Source organism: Sapajus apella, unplaced genomic scaffold, assembly GCF_009761245.1.
Source record: "Sapajus apella isolate SASKATOON/1434 unplaced genomic scaffold, GSC_monkey_1.0 scaffold16, whole genome shotgun sequence".
NCBI classification, from domain to species: domain Eukaryota; kingdom Metazoa; phylum Chordata; class Mammalia; order Primates; family Cebidae; genus Sapajus; species Sapajus apella.
The window spans coordinates 11,533,524-11,552,960 of NW_022436956.1; the positions used below are offsets into that span (position 1 = coordinate 11,533,524).

Here is a 19,437-nt window from a genome sequence, read left to right on the forward strand (position 1 = left end):
AAACCTGCCTCCCATTTTATTCAAAGTCACCCCTCTGCTCACTGAAATAAATACATATCTGATTGCCTCCTTTGGGAGAGACCAATCAGAAACTAAAAGAATGCAACCATTTGTCTCTTATCTACCTATGACCTGGAAGACCCCTCCCCGCTTGGTTTGTCCCACCTTCTGGGTTCACATCTATTAGTTCTATTTCGCTAATACACTCTCCCTCCACCAAAAGTAACTAATACCTTTGGTTCAAACCCAGCAAACAGATCCCAGCATATGTCCCATGAAAACGAAGTGACACAGGGCACGTGGAGAGTGATGACTTACACGGTAAAAGGGACAGAGAGCAAAGGAAAATGTCAGGTATGGGCAGAAAGGTCACCGAACAGATAAAAATGAACAAATGAGATCAGGGAAGACAGCCTGAAAGTAAAGAAATACGAAGGAACCCTCAAAGGAAAAGAAAGAACAGTGTGATACCATAACTATTCTCTTTCTGAGTTTCTGATGTTCCAATCAGTTCATGAGCAATGTCTCATTTAGTCCTCACAGTAAAGGTATTATTATGCCCATTTTATATTGTTGTAACCAAGCGAGCACGAAATCACCACTGAGACAAAGACTAGGCCAAATTACAGGGTCTTTATTGCCGGTGGCCACGGAGGACTCCCATCTCTCTAACGCAAGGCCCCAAAAGAAGGGTGTCAAGGCCTTTTATGCCCGTTAACCACCTCCCGGGCGAGGGTGAGGGCCAGGGGACTTTGGACATTCCGTAAACCACCTCCTGGGCTGGGGGTGAGGATGAGGGGCTCTGGACATTCCGAGGGCCAGGGGACTTTGGACACTCCGATTGTTACTTAGGTAGTTCACAGAAGTCCAGATAAGCGTTAGTTTACACATTGCCTGGGTAGGGTGGAAATCACAGACCTCAGTTACTTATTACAAGTCACAGGGGCCAAGATGGCAGGGGTTTGGACTGCTTGCCTGTCACATTAGGGTTATAGAGAGCAGTTTCAACGCAAAGCGGAGGTATGGTCGAGGTACGCAGTTTACGGGGCAATTACCATGTCACAATATGATGCACACTAGGGTTCAGAGATGGGAGATATTGGGCCGAGGCCCTAATGCTGATGATGGATGCAAGAGCCAGTATTCAAACCTAACACTGCCCTTTTCTACCATGCTGCAGCAGACAATGCAAAGAAAATAAAATATCAAGAAAAACACGTCGATGTATCCAAAACAATCACACAAAAGGTAAAAAACAGAAAACAAAAAGAAAAACCTTGCAGAAGGAATACGTATAAATGAAAAGCCTAAGATATTAACTTATTCGCTTGCAGAGTAGGGTTGGGGATCGCGGAAGGAAGCCGTGGGGTCCAAAGCTTCTTTGCACTGGGTCCTTGGTAAACACCCGAACCGCAATCCACGGAGAGCGAAGAGAGAAGACCAAACCTCCCACAGCCTAGAAAGGCTCCAGCGCGCCGAGAAGGCGGGGCTAGCGTTCGCTTCCGGTTCCGGGCGCAAAGGCCCCACGTGTTCCGACCCGCTAGGCCCCGCGCGGCTCGGATCCGGCGGCGCTGTTTCGGTCAGGAGTGGGTGGGAGAGAAGCCGGGGCAGGGGAGGAGCCGCCGGAGCTGTCGGAGCCGTGAGTGCTGAGGGGCCTGGACCGGGCCGGGCTGGGCCGGGCCGGACCAGATGGGGCAGAGCGGGGCAGGGCAGGGCGGGGAGGAGAGGGAGGGACCGGAGACCCCGCCCCCCAGAGCCTGGGGAAATCACCGTGTCCTGGGGAAGGGGCGGCGGCGGTGTACTAAGGGGGCCGAGACGTTGTGGCCTCTGTGTTTCCTGGTGGCGGGAGCCAGTGTCTCCGGGGACGCGGATGGTGCTCCTGGCTTCCTTCCCTTTCCAGCCACCGCCCTCCGCCCCCTCCTGGGGCCTGCAGAAATGTAGTTAGTCCGTACCCCATACCTCGTATGGCTTCCGCGCCACTGTCCCCCCGGAACAGAGGGAGGAGTGGTCTAGCTCCCTTTATTTTCCTCAGTCTTTTCTCACCCCGACTCTCAGATTGCTTAAGATCATCTCCGCGGGCTCCTTGCCCCGGCGAGCCATATCTCCTTACACCCCCAAGCTCCCCTCATTCCCCGCCGAACACACTCAGATACACTCACCCGTGATCTTATCACCTGTGATGATAGTCCTTGGCGTCCACCTGGCCAGTGGCTTTTCAGCTGCCACTGTGACAGACTCTTGAGCTTTCCCTCAAGCCAGTAGCTGCTGTCTCCACTTAGAACTTTCCTCTCCTCCCACTCCTAACAGCCGGTTTTGGCACCTCTTCCCAGCACCAGCATTACTTTTAGCAGGAGTATACCTACTTCTTGTCTGTCTTGATTAAAAGTTTGTTAGTTTGTGTGCCGTGGATGGGCTGTGCTCTTTCAGAAAGGTGTCAGTTTAATTTTTGTTTTTCTGAACAATGAATGTTCGCATCTCCTAGGCGCTTTGATAATCTTGTCTGCCTTGGAATCTGTACTGACCTCCCCAGAGGGAGACTCTTAGACCAGCCTTTCTTGAACCACCTTGATCCTGGGGAGCAGCGCCATATCCCAGGCTCTCCCTTAGAGTCTGGGGTTAGAACTGTTGTTTTTTCTCTATCCACGCTCTGCAGGTGACACCCAGGGCAGCTACACTCAGAAGCCACAAGGAATGCTAGTGGAGCCTCTCATCCCTCCTAGCTTCTCTTCCAAGCTGCCCCGTGTGGCTTGATCCAGGAAGCTACTTAAGAAAGGTTGTGGGATAGCCGTGAGAGGCTTGTTGGTGGGAAGCGTGTCAACGCGGAGCAGTCTTGGAGAACTTTCTGCTGTTACTATCTAGCATAAGAGGGTGGGCAGGGTTGGAGAGAGGACAGGAATTTTTCCTCCTAGGACCAAACACCTGGGATTCATAATCTTTCACCCTTTCTCCTCCAGCTATACACTTTTTGTACTCTGTATATATTATATTGCAGTAGACAGTCATTCCAAGGGTACAACAAGGTTTACCACAATGTGAGGGACTCAGCCATTACAAATTGTACGATGAGGTAAGTTACAGATTTACATTTTTTTCCCCAGTTAATTTGGCACAGATTTAAAACGTGAAACAGTTCTAGACCCCTTGCTTTTGCTGTTCTCTCACCAGCAAACCCTTTAATGTAACCAACAGTGGCTTTCTTCATGAACTTCAGATTTACTGCGTTTGCTTCAGGTGATGGTTCTCAAACTTACTATAAGCACCTGAAGGACTTGTTAAACACACATTGCTGAGGCCCACCCCTAGAGTTTCTGGTAATAGGTCTGTGCTGGGGCTTGAGAATGTGTACTTCTAACAAGGCTCAGGTACTGATGCTGCAGATCTGGGTTCTTTACTTTGAAAACAACTACCTTTTGGCCAAATGTAATATACACATTGCAGCAGGCTGGGGTTCAGAAGACCCTTGTTTGAGCACTTCTGTGTTGGAAACCAGTAATCTGATCTTTTGTGGATAATTTAATCACCTAGGTCTGAATATTTTGTTCATAAAATTAAGAACGTGTACTTAAAAAACTGAATACTATATGCTAAATTTGAGGTGAAATGTTGATGAGTTCTTCCCCCTGGTTTTCTTAATTCTCTTGATAGGGACGTCACTTTTTGATCATATATATAACACCTGTATTCTGGGCTTTTGCTGTGAATTCCTAGTATTGCTAAAATCCTGCTGTTTCTTAACTATCTGTTAAGTTCCTTAAGGTCAGAGCTTCTGCTTTTTTTGTCTTTCTCTGCCCAGCACCTTGAATAGTGTGGGACACAACTGATGCTCAGTAGATACTTGTGGATTGATCTCCATCCCTTGTCTTTCTCCCCTCTTGAACTTTTTCTCCCCTGACCTTATGCTATACCATAAAGCAGGATATGCTTATGCCACCTGATTACCCCAAGCGATTGGAATGAATGCTAATGCCAAATTCCTACAGCTATCCCTGTGAATGGTTTATTACCCTGATACCTGCCGATTTCTGAATTTTCAGTGTTTCTAGAATATATACAAGTTGGGGAAGGAGAAATAGAAAGCTTAATTAAACTCAACATGCATTTATTGGGCACCTTTTCTACTAAGGGCCTGACAAAGTGGTAGGCACTGGGAATATAAAAATGAATAAGGAGACCCTTGCTCTTGAGGGCAGGGCTAACAGTGGGGAGACGGACACTAAGCCATGCCCACGGCAAGAATGACTTCTGGGATTACTTCTTTGGGTCATGATTTGGTCTTCAGTGGAAACCTGGTACTCCTCAGATTCCTCTGGTTCAGCAGGTGGGGATCCCATCCTTTATCGTCTCCTGAAATGCAAGGGAGCCTTGAGCAAAGCAAGAAGGAAGTCATCCAGACATAGAACAGGGGGTATCCACACAGGATGTGTTAATTACAAAGCTAAAAACAAAGTAAATGACTTTTGAATTTACTGCTGTTATGAGTTATCTATAGCAAAACCTCAGGTCAGCTCTATTATATATGATATTGGGTTATTTCCCATTAAATGATGGTTCCTCTGATGATCTGATTGGCATTGACCATGTTCATTGTAGGAATTGCATACATTAGTTTGGCTGCCAAAAGAGAGCTGTTGCTCTCATCAGAATGGGTGTCAGGTTTGATGTCCCCTCCTTTACTTACTTCAGGTTAGTTTGTGATGTTGTTTTAAACTGAGGTTTATACATTGACCTGCTTTATTTAGGCCAGTAACTGCTTTGGGGTAATTTTCCTGAAGGTTAAAAAGCCTAGCTTTGTATGGAGGCTAACCAACATGACCACGATGGTCAGGTATATAAATATGGCCTCTTAAGAATCTGTATTTGAGGCTGGGCGCAGTGGCTCATATTCTGTAATTCTAACATTTTGGGCGACCAAAGCAGGCCAATCACTTGAGCCCAGGTATTTGAGACCAGCCTGGGCAACGTGGCAGAACCCCATCTCTACAAAAAATTTAGAAATTAGCTGGGTGTGGTGACATGTGCTGTAGTCCCAGTTACTTGGGAAGCTGGGGTGGGAGGATGGCCTGAATCTGGGAGTCAGAGATGGCAGTGAGTTGTGATCTTGCCACTGCACTCCAGTCTGGCAACAAAGTAAAACCCTGTCTCAAAACTTAAAAATTTGTATTTGGCCCCTAGCCCTCAACTCTTGAGTAAATCTCTCTCAGTATCCTAGGCTGATACATTATGGCCCAAATCCAACAGAGATGCTATATGTCCTTGTTCCTCTCAAAGCCCCTCATCACCATCAAAGAGCTGGTCCAGTTCTCCACCTTTAGATAAAGAATCATCCCAAGATTCAACATGAGCTGCTGCTGTGACTTGTCCAAGATGACACATCTTTACGATGTAGGGCAGGGGACAGACCACAGGTCACCCTCCCCCGAAGGCAGCTATCTACTATCTGGCATTGCCTCTTAGGCCTGCCATATATAAAACCACCAAAAACATTTTAATTAAGAAGAAAGTGAATTATTATAATTTTATTTTTAATTTTTGTGTTCACATTTACTCTCAATGATATGTTTATTCCTACCTAGTATCTTGAGGCTAACCATAAGTCTACAGCATTTCAAGGTGGAAGATACTTGTGTCTTAGCTTTCACTGACTTCCTGTACTACCTCCTACTTATTTGACCTCTGGTTCTTTCCTCCTGTCTTCCCTTTCTCTATACCTTATTCTCTTCCTTTGAAACCTATTGTAACAAGTTTTGAGCCATTTCTCCCCTTGCTATTCAAATATTACTTTTATGAAGAGAAAAAAAAACTTAGGCGGCAAAAATATTTTACAGAAACAGTTTTAAACATGGTTTGAAGAATACTGATCATGTGTTAGAAGGCCAAAAGCCAGGGAATGTGTTCCCTTTCATTCATTGTGTCATCTAGGTTAAGTTTTCATAGGACTTCTTGGTACACCAAGTTCGCCTCAAATTGTCTCCTGCCAATTACAGGGAGTAGACAGGACTTTGATACATTGGTAATTAGAAGCATTGCTGATACGGTCTTCAGTGGGAGAACCTATGTTTAAGGTTCTGTCTCATCTGTATTCCAACACTTCATAAGTGCCTCCAAGACAAGAATTGTTTTTTGATTTACCGTGGTTTCTTTGACATAACAATAAACAGACCAAGATTTTCCTTATGCAATCTATTTTTTTGTGTAACTAGGATGAAATAAAGAACCGTTTGCTTATCATTTAAATCTTGCCTTCTTCCCAAAAGGATTTCAAATAGCTTGAAGGAAAAACAAATGAAATATATTGAGCACCTACCCTATGCCAGACTCTATGCTGAAGGATTTCTATAGGTTATTTCATTTACTCCTTAAAACAACCACATGCGATAGGTAGTAATAGCCACATTTTTTAGGATAAGACAGGCTTAAGGAGATTGTGTTACATGGCTAATAAGCAAGGTCGGGAATTCAGATCCAGCACTCCAAGGCCCCCAACCTTATATGGAAAGCCTAGATAAAAGCTTGCATATAGGACAATTAAGAATAAAAGAATATCTCCATTAGAAGGATTGTACTGGGCTAATCTTTCATTTTAAAGAATAGCAGCAGCATTAGAAAAGAGCAGTTAACAGATTTTATTACTGGATTTCTATTCTAGAACACTGAGAGGAGCTGTTGACGGGCCCTGGTTAGCCCTAGCAAGCAGTCATATTAAAATTCTCAAATTATAGGCCTGCATTAAGGTAGAAAATAAGAATGGGGACTGGAAGGAATATAAATATCTACTAAATGTAATAATTTCAGTTCTGATCACTATTTTCTTCTGAAGATTGTTTGCCAGTAAATAGGCAGATTACTGGCTCTCCTTTAGGTTGACAGTATATGACTACAGACTGCCATTTATGGTCCAGAGAGATCACCCCAGCTAGTAGCATTTTAAGGCAGAGAACTAGATATTCTTTCATTGCCTGTGGTTTTCTGTTCTTCTCAAGAGCTTGGGTCTTCACTGCCATGTGACACCTTCAGATAAGGGGCAGAGACAGCTGGGCTCTGAGGACTGCACAAAGGTCTTACCTTCATATCTTCTCTCCAGTCCTATGTTTTGTAGGAACACACACTGAAGACACTAGGTTGCATCTTTGCAGATACTGTTTTAGTGTCTTCTGGAACCAAGCCTCTTACTTAATCCTGGCCTGGTTTCATATTCTCTCTATTGTATTCTCTCTCTAGTTTTTATCCTACTCTGGAACTCTTCCAGGGACAGACATTGAAAAAAGATATTAGAACAGCAAAGGCAACAAATTGCAAGATATACTTGTGGCATAGTACATCCCATTAATTATAGAATAAAAACACAACATCTGTTTTCTGCCTCTAATATTTATACTTGACAATTACACAACACAGTTCATAAAGCTCTCACATCTCAGATAATCACTGAGTTAGGAGAGTGGTTATCTGCAGATGGCTTTACCTTTTACAAGGTCTCTTGTGTATGTTACTTCATGAAACCCTCAAGGAAGCTCCAGTTTCTTGGGGATCTGGGGCTGGGTCGTGCATCTTTGGATACCCAGTTTGGTGCTATGCACAGAACTGCTGTACCTCCTATTCATTTCTCGTCTTTTACCCACCAAGACTCCTTCCTTCATTCCCTCGATTACTGATCTGTTTTCCTTCATCTTCCTAGGCTGCCAAAGTAAATGCAAAACAAGCAACAGAAATCTCAGCTTGTGACTTCTGAAGGGCATTTTTAAATGGCAGGTTTTGTGTGGCGCTGTTACATGTTCTTTTTTCTTTGGAGAGCAAAGCCCTCTGAAAGCAGGAACTCTTTTGTCAATGTATATGTTGTAGGATCCATACTCTGGAATCTCTTGTACCTAGTGCTGTATGAAAACAATGAGGATTCCAAGTCTACTTCACTGGATGTCTGTTCTCAAACTTTTAAGATAGTAAGTCCTTTTATTAAGCCAAAAGACGTTATATATTAATTCTGTCTTCCAGGGGTAGGAGTTGGGGCGGGGGTTGGACAGTTTTGTCTGGATAAATAATCAGTATTGTAGTTGCATTTAATTATTTGATGTCTGATTTTGTGCTTATTAAAATTGATTTACATCCTCAATGGAAAATGATTTTTTTTTTCAAATGCCCAGTGTTGTGTGACTTGCATTTGGATTATTCCCAGTGCAACCTGAAGATTCTTGTGATGAGTTGTGGTTCCATCACCTCGGGAACCACTAAGAGAATTCCGTTACAATCCAAACAATAAATGTTTTCTTCCTATCTATGCCTTTATCCAGCGCACAGTTTGCTAGACAAATGATGAATATGGGTTAATATGACTTGGTATCTATCCTTTTGGAAACAGACTTTTAAAACCTTACTAAGCGTTTTCTGCATTCTTCAAATTTGAAATGAGTGCCTGCTGTGTGCCAGGCATCGCGCTGGATGCAGCATGTCCCTGCCCTCAGAGCTTTACAGTCCAGTGAGTTCAACAGAAGATGAACAATTTTTATGACACAAAAAATAAACATATATGTGCTGTTGTGGGGGAGATACTAGTTCCTATGGAAGCATCATCTGGGAGGACCAGAGAAGGCATCTTGGAAAAACTGAGATCTGAAAGATGAGTAGAGTTAACCACGTGAAGAGGGTGGAAAAGGGTACTTCAGACAGGGGGAACAGTGTCAGGAAAGCCCAGGAAGGGTATAGAAAAGAAAGACAGTAGTTTGAGCAGTGGCTTTCAATGGGATTGGCAGTCATGGAAGGAAAGAGAAGTGGTGGGGACCAGGTTTTGAAGGGCTTTGTGTATCAAATTTAAAGAAGTTTAAATGTTATCCTAACGTTCCTGGGAAGCCTTAGGCAGATTTTGTGTGTTAGGAAGTTCACCACTCACCTACTTGGAGTATCCTATGTGGAGCTAATGTGGATGGGCCTCCTGCCCGTTATTAAATCCTGTGCTTGTCTGCCCATCTGCCCATACCCTCTCCTTGTCTTTCTTAAAAACTAAAGGAAAGCGTATAGGTTCCAGAAGGAAAAAGAAATAAATGCTAGAAGAATAGCATTTACCATGGCCCAGTGAGATTCCAAACCAAAATAAAGTTTCTAGGGTTTGAGCTTTTAATACTGGTACTCCAACAAGGAGATAGGACTTGGGGAGCTGATGCAGTATGAAAGTTTTGGAATTGAGCAGCCTGCAAACCTGGACCTTTGAAAATCTTCCTACTGACCCAGGAAAAGTACAAGGAAGTATATTCTCCAGAGCCTTGGTTAGGCTGAACATTACTTGAAGGCATCAGTCCAAATAATACACTAAAAACATTATTCAGGAACACCCTGAGAAATTAACATCAAAACTGATTTGGCCAGGCACGGTGGCTCAGGCTGTAATAACAGTGCTTTGGGAAGCCAAAGTTGGAAAATTACTTGAGAGGCTAGGAGTTCCAGGCTGTAGCAAGCTATGATGCACTACTGCACTTCAGCCTGGGCAAGAGAGAGAGTCTTAAGAATAAACAAACTGATCCAAGATCATTGAAACCATTAGCATTTAGGAAGAAACAAATGAAATTACACTCAAGGGGCTCACATTTACCAGGGCTCTGAGGACTCCCAAAGTAAAAAGATTAAAAAAAAAAAAATACAAGCCACTTCAGAAAACAAACCACCATGAGGTAGAGATAGCAGAGGAAAAATCACACAGGAAGATCTAGGAATCAGGGAACTATCCACAGTAGGCTATGAAAGCATGTTGCAAGTGACTGAGGATAATGAAAACAATGTCATAAGAGCATGAATTAAGAGGGTTTTGAGAAAGAAGAAAGATAATATGGTCATTGACTATAAACTCATTTGGCGGGCAACAACAGATGAGACACAGCTGTTAAAGAGTGGATCGATAACCTTGAACATGGATGTGAGGCAGCTGTAGTACAGTACAAAAGGGTTGAGAAATGAAGGAGCCCTTTAGCTGCTTGTGAACACTGGTCTGGAACGGGGACAGGACCAAGAAAACCAGTCATGGAAGTTGAACTAAGTCACCTCTCCAGTGTATCAGTGCCTGTTACGTGCCAGTACTGTTTAGGTGCAGAAGATATTGTAATTTTTTTTAAGTTGCTATTAATACCTTCTACTGGGTCATAATGGCTCAACCGCGGGAATGGCAATAGAGATGAAGAGATGGAGGGATTTGAAAGGCGTTTTTTAGAGGGTGGAATTAACAGGATATGGTGAATAATAAAAAAGATAGTAAAAGCATAATGGAGGAAACAGGGGTTCTTCCTGTTAACAATAAGAAAAAGCTTCGGAGTAGTTTTATTCATTTTAAATGCATTTATCGTATACCTTATTATAGGTATTGGAGATTGATGGAAAATAGTACCTGACTTCAAAGAGTTTCACAGGAAAGATAAGCGATGGCTATGTAATATGACCAATACTATGATAGAAAGGTGCCCAGGTTGCTATGGGAGGACTTAGGTGATTTCTAATCATGTCTAAGAGTAGGGGAAATGGGATCAAAGAAAACATCTCAAGACATAAAGTGTTAGCTTATGTCTTGAAAAATTTTAAAGTTTAACCTAACCAAGGATAAAGAATGAGAAGAAACATCATGTTCAAAAGCTAAAGAACATGGGACTCTTGTTTGCTTTCCATGTACACACGTGTGTGTGTGTGTGTGTGTGTGTGTGTGTGTGTGTGTGTGTTGTATGTATCTGAAAGGATTGGAGAGGAGAGCAAAGAGAATAACAAGATGAATGTCAAGCTAATGTATAATACTTTGAAGTTTGTATTTCACTTAACAAGATAGCAGGGAGTGATGGAAGGATCTTAGATAGGAAAAGGACATGAGCACATGTACCAAGAGAGCTCTTTCTGGTGATACTGAGTGGGAATGTGAAGGTGACAAATCTGGAGGCAGGTAGCTCGCATTTGGAGGCGGCTGCAGTCATCCAGATGAGAAGCGAGAGGAACCTAAGCTGTAAATCGCGGGAATGAAAATGATAAGACCCGTTAAAAAGAAACAGAACACACTCTGTAGCATGGAAAGGGGAGGGGTGAAGGGTGGAGAGTAGTCTATGCAGAAGGAAAAACCTTCAGAAAGATACGGAGGCTGAAAAGGCACCCTGTTGTAGAGAGATCAGCAATGCATTTTTTATAACTAGGCAATACAGGGAAATGATAGGATCTGAAGCTTGAAAAATAGATTGGGGGCTGATTGTAAAGAGCTTCATGTCATTCCCAGGATTTGGAACTGATCTTACATTAAAAAGGTTTTGTTTTTAAATATTGAGTAATATAGTTGAAGCTATAAGAATAGCTGGTGCCATATTATAATAGCCATCACTCTTCTAAGCACTTCACAGACAGTAATACGTTTAATCCTTACAATAAGCCTATTAGATGAAAACCATTATTATCTTCCCTCTTGTAGACAGAGAAACCAGCCTAAGGAAAATGAGAACTTGTCTATGGTTCCACTGTGGAAATACCTAGTAAACGATAGAGCAGGATTCAAACGCAGGCAGTTTAACTCCAGGACTTTCGCTCATAACCTTCCACACCTCCCTCATGGTTGGTATTTCTCAACCATGGATACACATTAGAACTGCATGTAACATTTCTAAACATACAGTTGCCTGGATTGACTGAGAATCAGAGTGTCTGAAAAACATTGTGTGGTACTGTGTTTTGCAAAACCTCCACACATAATTCTGATGCACTTTACTCATAGTTGAGTACTGCAGGGATCTTGGGAAGTTACAGTAGTAGTCCAGGCAGGAGATGAGGGAGGCTCAAACTAAAGCGGTCTGTAGGAAGGAAGAGGAGGGAACAGATTTGGAGCCTTTAGAGGTGGAATTGGCAGCATTCACAAAGTGGAGATACAGTATTTTCTTGTGGAGTATGAACCTTGCCTAGGACCATACCTTTAGTTGATTATCCTCTCCCAACTGGATCTGTTGATTTATGGCTATGGAAGCTGGGGAAAAGAGGATTTAAGCATTTGAAGAAGTTTGTGTAGAGGATTATGATTGAACTCAGACTGTTGTCCTCAGTTTCATGCTTATACTATTGTTTGTCTTTACTTCTCTACCCAGGGCCCTTGGGAGGAAAAATTGCTGTGTCCAGGCTGAGGCTGGGGGCTAATGACAGTGTGAGCTGCTCTAGATGGTGTGAGACCACCCTAAGCCAAGAAATGACTACAGCTGTGGAACCAGAGGACCAGGATCTTTGGGAAGAAGAGGGAATTCTGATGGTGAAACTGGAAGATGATTTCACCTGTAGGCCAGAGTCTGTCTTACAGAGGGATGACCCAGTGCTGGAGACCTCTCACCAGAACTTCCGACGCTTCCGTTACCAGGAAGCAGCAAGCCCTAGAGAAGCTCTCATCAGACTCCGAGAACTTTGTCACCAGTGGCTGAGACCAGAGAGGCGGACCAAGGAGCAGATCCTAGAGCTGCTTGTGCTGGAACAGTTTCTTACCGTCCTGCCTGGAGAACTACAGAGCTGGGTGCGGGGCCAACGGCCAGAAAGTGGCGAGGAGGCAGTGACGCTGGTGGAGGGTTTGCAGAAACAACCCAGGAGACCAAGGCGGTGGGTGAGGAGGGGGAGTCCTGATCTGTGTGATGTGGAGGGGGACTATTTGCTGGAAGGCTGGATTTGGGGGGAGGGCTTACAGGATCCCCATAAATTAATGGGCTCTGCCCTTGGATTGCTCATAGATCCATGAGCCCCATGGATTAGGGGGATGTGTGTGTATGAGTGTGACTTTCTGGATTTTGGAACACCTATGTAGGGACCATCTGAGGGGTCTCAGCCACCAAAGGGTCATGGCTTTGGTTTTCCCTTCTTTGAGCATTGTGCCTTGGGTTCCTGGAGAGAATTTTGTGACTTCCTCAGAGGTTCTCATAGACCCCCAATCACAGATCCCCCCTTCCTGGCTGGTCAGCTAGGGAAACAGTCAAGGAGAGCTACAGTTGGGACAGGTAGAGATGGGAAGGAGCCTTGGGTTACGGGGGCCAAGGCTAGGGAAGGTGAGAGAGCAGCTCAGGACTGCACGCTCCCTACCTTGTCCTGGGGAAGATAATCTTCAGCTCCTCCTGCCTGCTCCAGTGGAACTGGAGTTTCCCTTCCTTGTCTGGGTCCCTCTGGGTGTGTTTTCTCTAGGCATCTCCCAAAATAAGCCCCCATGACAGCCAAGAACTTCCTCCTGACTCTATGGTGACTGGAAGTTGGAATTATTCCCAGGTGACTGTCCATGTTCATGGCCAGGAAGTCCTGTCAGAGGAGACAGTGCATCTAGGAGCAGAGCCTGAGCCACCTAGTGAGCTGCAGGATCCCGCGCAAAGCTCAACCCCCCAGCAGTCCCCTGAGGAAACCACACAGAGCCCAGATCTGGGGGCACCGGCAGAGCAGCGTCCACACCAGGAAGAGGAGCTCCAGCCCCTGCAGGAGAGCGGTGGGAAGCCTCACCAGAAAGGGGGGACTGTGGCAGAAGGCAGGCAAGGAGGGGGACATTTCTCCTATAGCAAGGAACCTGGGTAGACTGCATGGAGAATCCAGGATGTCAAGAGGAGACAGTACCAACTAGAGCCCCCCGTAAATAGGGCCAAGCTTAGATAGCAACATTCTTGCTTATTATCTTGGCATTCTGATGGTCTTACAGGTGGTGGGATTGGAATATGGGAGCTTAGGCCAGTTTCTTGGTTCACATTATAGGAAGGATAGGGCCACCTTCGTGCCAAAGATGGTGAGGGATGTCCGGATTTTTGCCCATTATTGGGGCATGCTGCATATTGCTGATCTTTGCCTTCTTTTCTTCTTAGAGGTTCCAGTGCCCCAGGACCCAGACCTTCCTACAGAGAGGAGCTCTGGAGACTCGGAGATGGTTGCTCTTCTTACTGCTCTATCACAGGTGTGCCCTAGTTTCCTCTGTACCACAGAGAATTAGTTTGAAGAACCACTGGGCATTAGCCATACTGAACAGGTCAGGCAGGATGCACATTTATACTCTTGTCGGTTTTAAGCTCACGGTTCTCCAGGCACCTGGGAGCAGGGGAGAAAAGGGAGAAGACAATGAGATAAATTATAATATTCTCTATTGGATCCACAGGTGCCAAAGCCTATTTATTTGCCATTGACTAGAAGAACTAACAAAATGGGATTATTTTGTAACACTCCAGTACAACTTTGAAGTTGTCAAATGAGGGTTTTTTAGTTTAGCTTTTTTTTTTTTTTTTTAAAGGAATAAATTTGATAGTCATTTGTAAGAATGACAGACTGGACTGCTGAGACATTTATGAAGTATTCACCATGGTCAAAGTCCTGAAACCAAGCCATCTGGCTGGAGAAAAAAGGAATAGAATTCATGTATGGTTTTAGATTGTAATCTAACTGAGGAAAAAGGTTTTCTTTTTGCTATAGAACATAGAAACCATTGAAAGTGATTAGAGTCGGTTAGGTAAAGTTTACTAGAAAAGATAAATTTTGCAGAAATATAGGTAGCATTCAAGTGTCAAGTAGGGAGCTGAATGATGATTTTTAAGACCTTTCTTAAATTTTAAACAATACCTTGAAGAAGAACATAAGCTGGTTCTCAGGGAAAGTGGTAGAATTGGTGGGGGCAGGGCCAGTGCAGGATGCTAGGGGAATGAGTTTAGCAGCTCCCCTGAGAATAAGTTTAAGCAGCACCCCTCTCAAGCTCCTTTCATCTCCTAGCTGAAGTCTACCTACTGTATGACTTTCAACAGGGACAGAATACAAGGCAACCTGGAGCGTCACATTTTGATGAAATCCTTATGTGGTTTCAGGGACTGGTAACGTTCAAGGATGTGGCTGTATGCTTTTCCCAGGACCAGTGGAGTGATCTGGATCCAACACAGAAAGAATTCTATGGAGAATATGTCTTGGAAGAAGACTGTGGAATTGTAGTCTCTCTGTGTAAGGAATTTCAAGTATTCTAGAGGGTTCTAAGCACAGAGATCTTTTTCCTGCTGGAAATTTTGGGGTATCTTAGGCCTTAGCCTGTATGCAGTGAACTTCTCTTATATTTTCCCCACCAATAAAATTGAGGGATTAGGTGAAAAATATATGCTGTCCTTCAAGTAAAAGAAAGAAAAAATGGTTGGAAATGGAAACCTCTAATAGGAAAACAAACTTGTAATATTATAGCTTTAGTACAGAAATATTTGAAGTAAGCACATGAGTTTCAAAACAAGAGTTGGAGATAATCGGCTTTCTTGAATATGGGAAAAGAGGATAAGGTTACAGGAGTGTAATTATTGAATTGCAGGTGAAAACCATAAGAAAGGCAAGAGATATGCAGTACTTGGTTAAAAGTACACAAGCTAAAGAGATGAAATATTTAATCACCTGACCTAGCTATGTATTTGCTCCACAACGTACCAAGTAGAAAAGGTCCGCTCTTAACACAGGGAATTGTTGAGCCAATCGTGATATCCTATTTTCCCTCTCTTGAGCAGCATTTCCAATCCCCAGACCTGATGAGATCTCCCAGGTTAGAGAGGAAGAGCCTTGGGTCCCAGATATCCAAGAGCCTCAAGAGACTCAAGAGCCAGAAATCCTGAGTTTTACCTACACAGGTGAGGAATGACAAAAAGGGTCTTACCCACCCTGAGCTGGCAGTTCCTCTAGGCAGTGCTTCTCTCTCTCTGTAAGGCCCCCCTCTCATCAGTTCTTCTAACATGTCAGCCGGTACTGCCTTCTCCCTCTGACAGCCAATTCTTCTATCATTTCCCTCCTCTTTTCTCCTCCCATCATTTGTCTGATAGCAATGTAATACAAAAGGGTAAAAGAAAATTTTTAACTTGTGGAATTGCAGCCATACCATTTCCTGTACAATTCCCTTAACCCCTCGACTCTCAATCTCTGCATTTATAAAATGAGGATTATATTTGTGCATACCAAGGTTTGTTGATAGCATAACATATGGGAAAGTGTTTGGACAGGACAGGGATTCCATTGAGTCTTTCCGTCTCAAAACCCTTTTAAAAAATCTCCCCATTGTGTAGAAGTTATTGTTGCCACTACAGTGACCCCTATTTTCCTCTTGCCCCTACAGTGACCCCTATTTTCCTCTTGCCCTTTCTGCAGGAGATAGGAGTAAAGATGAGGAAGAGTGTGTGGAGCAGGAAGATCTGAGTTTGGACGATATACACAGGCCTATTTTGGGAGAACCAGAAATTCACCAGACTCCAGATTGGGAAATAGTCTTTGAGGATAGTCCGGGTAGACTTAATGAAAGAAGATTTGGTACAAACATTTCTCAAGTGAATAGTTTTGCGAACCTTCGGGAAACTACGCCCGTCCACCCACTGTTAGGGAGACACCATGACTGCTCTGTGTGTGGAAAGAGCTTCACTTGTAACTCCCACCTTGTTAGACACCTGAGAACTCACACGGGAGAGAAACCCTATAAATGTATGGAGTGTGGAAAAAGTTACACGCGAAGCTCGCATCTTGCCAGGCACCAAAAGGTTCATAAGATGAACGCTCCTTATAAATATCCCTTAAACCGGAAGGATTTGGAAGCGACCTCCCCTTTGACCCAGGCTGAGAGAACTCCATCTGTGGAGAAGCCCTATAGATGTGATGATTGTGGAAAACACTTCCGCTGGACTTCAGACCTTGTCAGGCATCAGAGGACACATACAGGAGAAAAACCCTTCTTTTGTACTATTTGTGGCAAAAGCTTCAGCCAGAAATCTGTGCTAACAACACACCAAAGAATCCACCTGGGAGGCAAACCCTACTTGTGTGGAGAGTGTGGCGAGGACTTCAGTGAGCACAGGCGGTACCTGGCGCACCGGAAGACGCACGCGGCCGAGGAGCTCTACCTCTGCAGCGAGTGCGGGCGCTGCTTCACCCACAGCGCAGCGTTCGCCAAGCACCTGCGAGGACACGCCTCCGTGAGGCCCTGCCGATGCAACGAATGTGGGAAGAGCTTCAGTCGCAGGGACCACCTCGTCAGGCATCAGAGAACACACACTGGGGAGAAACCGTTCACGTGCCCTACTTGTGGAAAAAGCTTCAGCAGAGGGTATCACTTAATTAGGCATCAGAGGACCCACTCAGAAAAGACCTCCTAGCTAGGTCCCCATGTGAGGAAATCTGCTTTCAGCCCTCACCTAAGGGAGGTGAGGAACAGGAAAAGCCCTCTTGTCAGCCTGGGAAGACCTTTTCTAGGGAGTCTCCCTGACCTGCCCAGATCCGACATCACCTCTTCCGGCAACTAAATACAAGCCTGGGCAGAACCTCTCAGCCGCCTTCTATGCCTTGAGATGTTTCATCCAAAGTACAACCTGAATTGAGGCTTCTCCTTCACTAGAGTGTGGCTGCCTCTATCTCGTGGTTGTGAAGTAGGAAAATTAAAAGACTTAAGAGGTTGTGGTTACTGTATTGTCCAAAAAATAGGCTGTTACATATCCTAAAGACTGCTTAACAGCCTCGAGTTGAAAGTGGCCAAGGACAGCCCCTTAGGTTTGGGAAGGGACCAGCCTGAAGGATTCTGTCTTTAGAGGGCTCAAGTCTTAAAGCACACAGCTCTGAACTCAAGACAGGAGGTTTGCGTCCTGATGGCTTTGCCACACATTCACAGGATGACTGTACAAACCCCTTGCTGTCTGATTCACTTCTTACCATGCACTTTCCTTTGATGCTGAGGAGAAATGGAAGCAGGCAAAAAAAATCTCAAAGCTGCTTCAGGTGGACCTTGCCAAGCTGCTCCCTCCCCCAATGTCAAATTGTTATCAGGTGCCAAACACTGCTAGAAAGGAGGGCCTAGTCGGAAGCCTCTTTCCATATGGGTTTTGGTTTTGTCTTTAATATTTTTTCCTATTAAAATACTCATGCATTTAACCTTCCCATTATTCAGCCAGTCTCTTGGTTTCGTCCCTAGCACTTCTTCTACAAGTGAGATGGTAGCGTTTGAGAGCTTACTGAGGAAAGCACAATTCAGTCAGAATGAAATCATTCACATTCCCTCATATGCACAAGCCCACCCACCCTTCGACACCCCCTTCACAGGGGTGGTGTGAATAAGGGGATTTGGGAACAGTGTCACCTTACAAAGGCACTATAAGAATTACAGAATCATGATAGCCATGGGTCACGTGAAGACAACTGGAGAACAACTAAGACCAAATTATGGAAAATAAGAAAAAGCTGTTGCTGGCAAGACCATCAAGACTATTCTGACACCCTGTCCCCATCATCCCTGCCTGAGTCCTCTGACATCATGGGAAGTGTTGAACCCCAGAACCTGGGACCCTGAGGAATTCACCAGGAGTAAATAGCTTTCATGTATTTGTGGTGGTTGCTTTTTCTTACGTTCGTGTAACTAAGAACTAAAAAGTAGCATCTCATGATGGCCCAAGGATCTGTGTTGCCTAAAGATTCCATGGAGATGAGGCTGAATAATTATGAACCTCACCTGCTCTGATTGTGGGAGTGGCAAGGACTGGGGAGACATCTTCCATAAATGGAGCACAGGGTATGGGGTTAAAGCATGAGAGGGAGAGTCTTCTGTGCCTGGTTGCTTCTGCTCTATCTCATAATCCATTATGGGCCAGAGGAATAGGGGAGAGTTAATAAGACTCCAACTCTAATGGCCCAACAGGGAAATTCTCATTTTGGTCAATGATATTCTGATGGACTGATTTGGTATTAATACCAGTCAACCATTGTCCTGGAAATATACACAGATGAAATAAATAAAGGTAACACTTGCAGCCAAGTTCCCTGGTTTCTGGGACTTCCCATCTTACCTATTCGTTTTCCAGGGCTTCAGTGTCCTGATATTTCTGAGGGTGATTCATACGCAAATAAATCTGGGAGTACAGAGTCTTTTTCCATAAGGAAGGGAAGGCTTGGTACGATTAGCAGAGTCAGGTGAAATATACGCACTCTGAGGTAAGATCCAAGTCTGGAGTTTGCAGAAGATGCTGTCCTAATATGAAGGCATTTCTCAACCGTATATCTAAGCCGAAGCACAGTTTGTCCTGGGTGAAATGTCACAGCCACAAAAGATACTTTCTCCTAGCTTATGCAGGTTGACAAAATACTGGCGGTGACAGAACAAATTGATTTTTTAATTCTCTTATTTATTTGCATTTAGTCCAATAAATGAAAATCTGTTGAAGTTCTACATGAGAGAAAGCTTGAGAGGCTGGGCCAGTTTGTTGGAACATCAAAGAGTCCTATTGCTGATCTCCTTGCAGAGTTTCATATGCTGACACTAAATCTCTCGTCCCTTTTGTAAATTACACAATTTTCTGAGGTTCTTGGAGGGACATGTCTCCCAAATCTGAACAAACAGAACCACGGTTTGCAGCAGCAGGGAAGAAGCAGGGCAGCTGAATGTGGGCAGGGAGGCTGGAGCACAGGATGTGTATTCAGAGGGGTCCCCTCTAGTATCTTGTAAGCAGTAGAATTCTG

At 44.3% G+C, this 19,437-nt stretch overlaps 1 protein-coding gene across 5 annotated transcripts; it reads left to right on the plus strand.

Annotated features, from left to right (window-relative positions):
* Positions 1 to 1,502: 1,502 nt before the first annotated feature.
* ZNF202 (zinc finger protein 202) lies at positions 1,503 to 17,864 on the plus strand. 5 transcript variants are annotated; one of them, XM_032285117.1, is made up of 8 exons: positions 1,510 to 1,639; positions 2,654 to 2,773; positions 12,081 to 12,580; positions 13,231 to 13,441; positions 13,809 to 13,897; positions 14,793 to 14,922; positions 15,465 to 15,584; positions 16,096 to 17,864. In XM_032285117.1, exons 3-8 carry the CDS (start codon positions 12,179 to 12,181, stop codon positions 17,088 to 17,090), a joined length of 1,947 nt encoding a protein of 648 aa, XP_032141008.1. In that variant the 5' UTR covers positions 1,510 to 1,639; positions 2,654 to 2,773; positions 12,081 to 12,178; the 3' UTR covers positions 17,091 to 17,864. The 5 variants fall into 5 exon arrangements, with proteins under 5 accessions (XP_032141007.1, XP_032141008.1, XP_032141010.1 ...); XM_032285119.1 differs by having other exon boundaries at positions 1,517 to 1,639; positions 12,081 to 12,576; XM_032285116.1 differs by lacking the exon at positions 2,654 to 2,773 and having other exon boundaries at positions 1,503 to 1,639.
* The last annotated feature ends 1,573 nt before the right edge of the window (positions 17,865 to 19,437 follow it).

Excerpts from the sequence above, each read along its gene's own strand:
- ZNF202 (XM_032285115.1), top strand. The coding sequence starts at position 12,011 with ATGATTGAACTCAGACTGTTGTCCTCAGTTTCATGCTTATACTATTGT. Across the intron at positions 12,581-13,230 it reads CCAGGAGACCAAGGCGGTGG|GTGACTGTCCATGTTCATGG; the intron begins GTGAGGAGGGGG and ends AATTATTCCCAG. Across the intron at positions 13,442-13,808 it reads CCAGCCCCTGCAGGAGAGCG|AGGTTCCAGTGCCCCAGGAC; the intron begins GTGGGAAGCCTC and ends TTTTCTTCTTAG.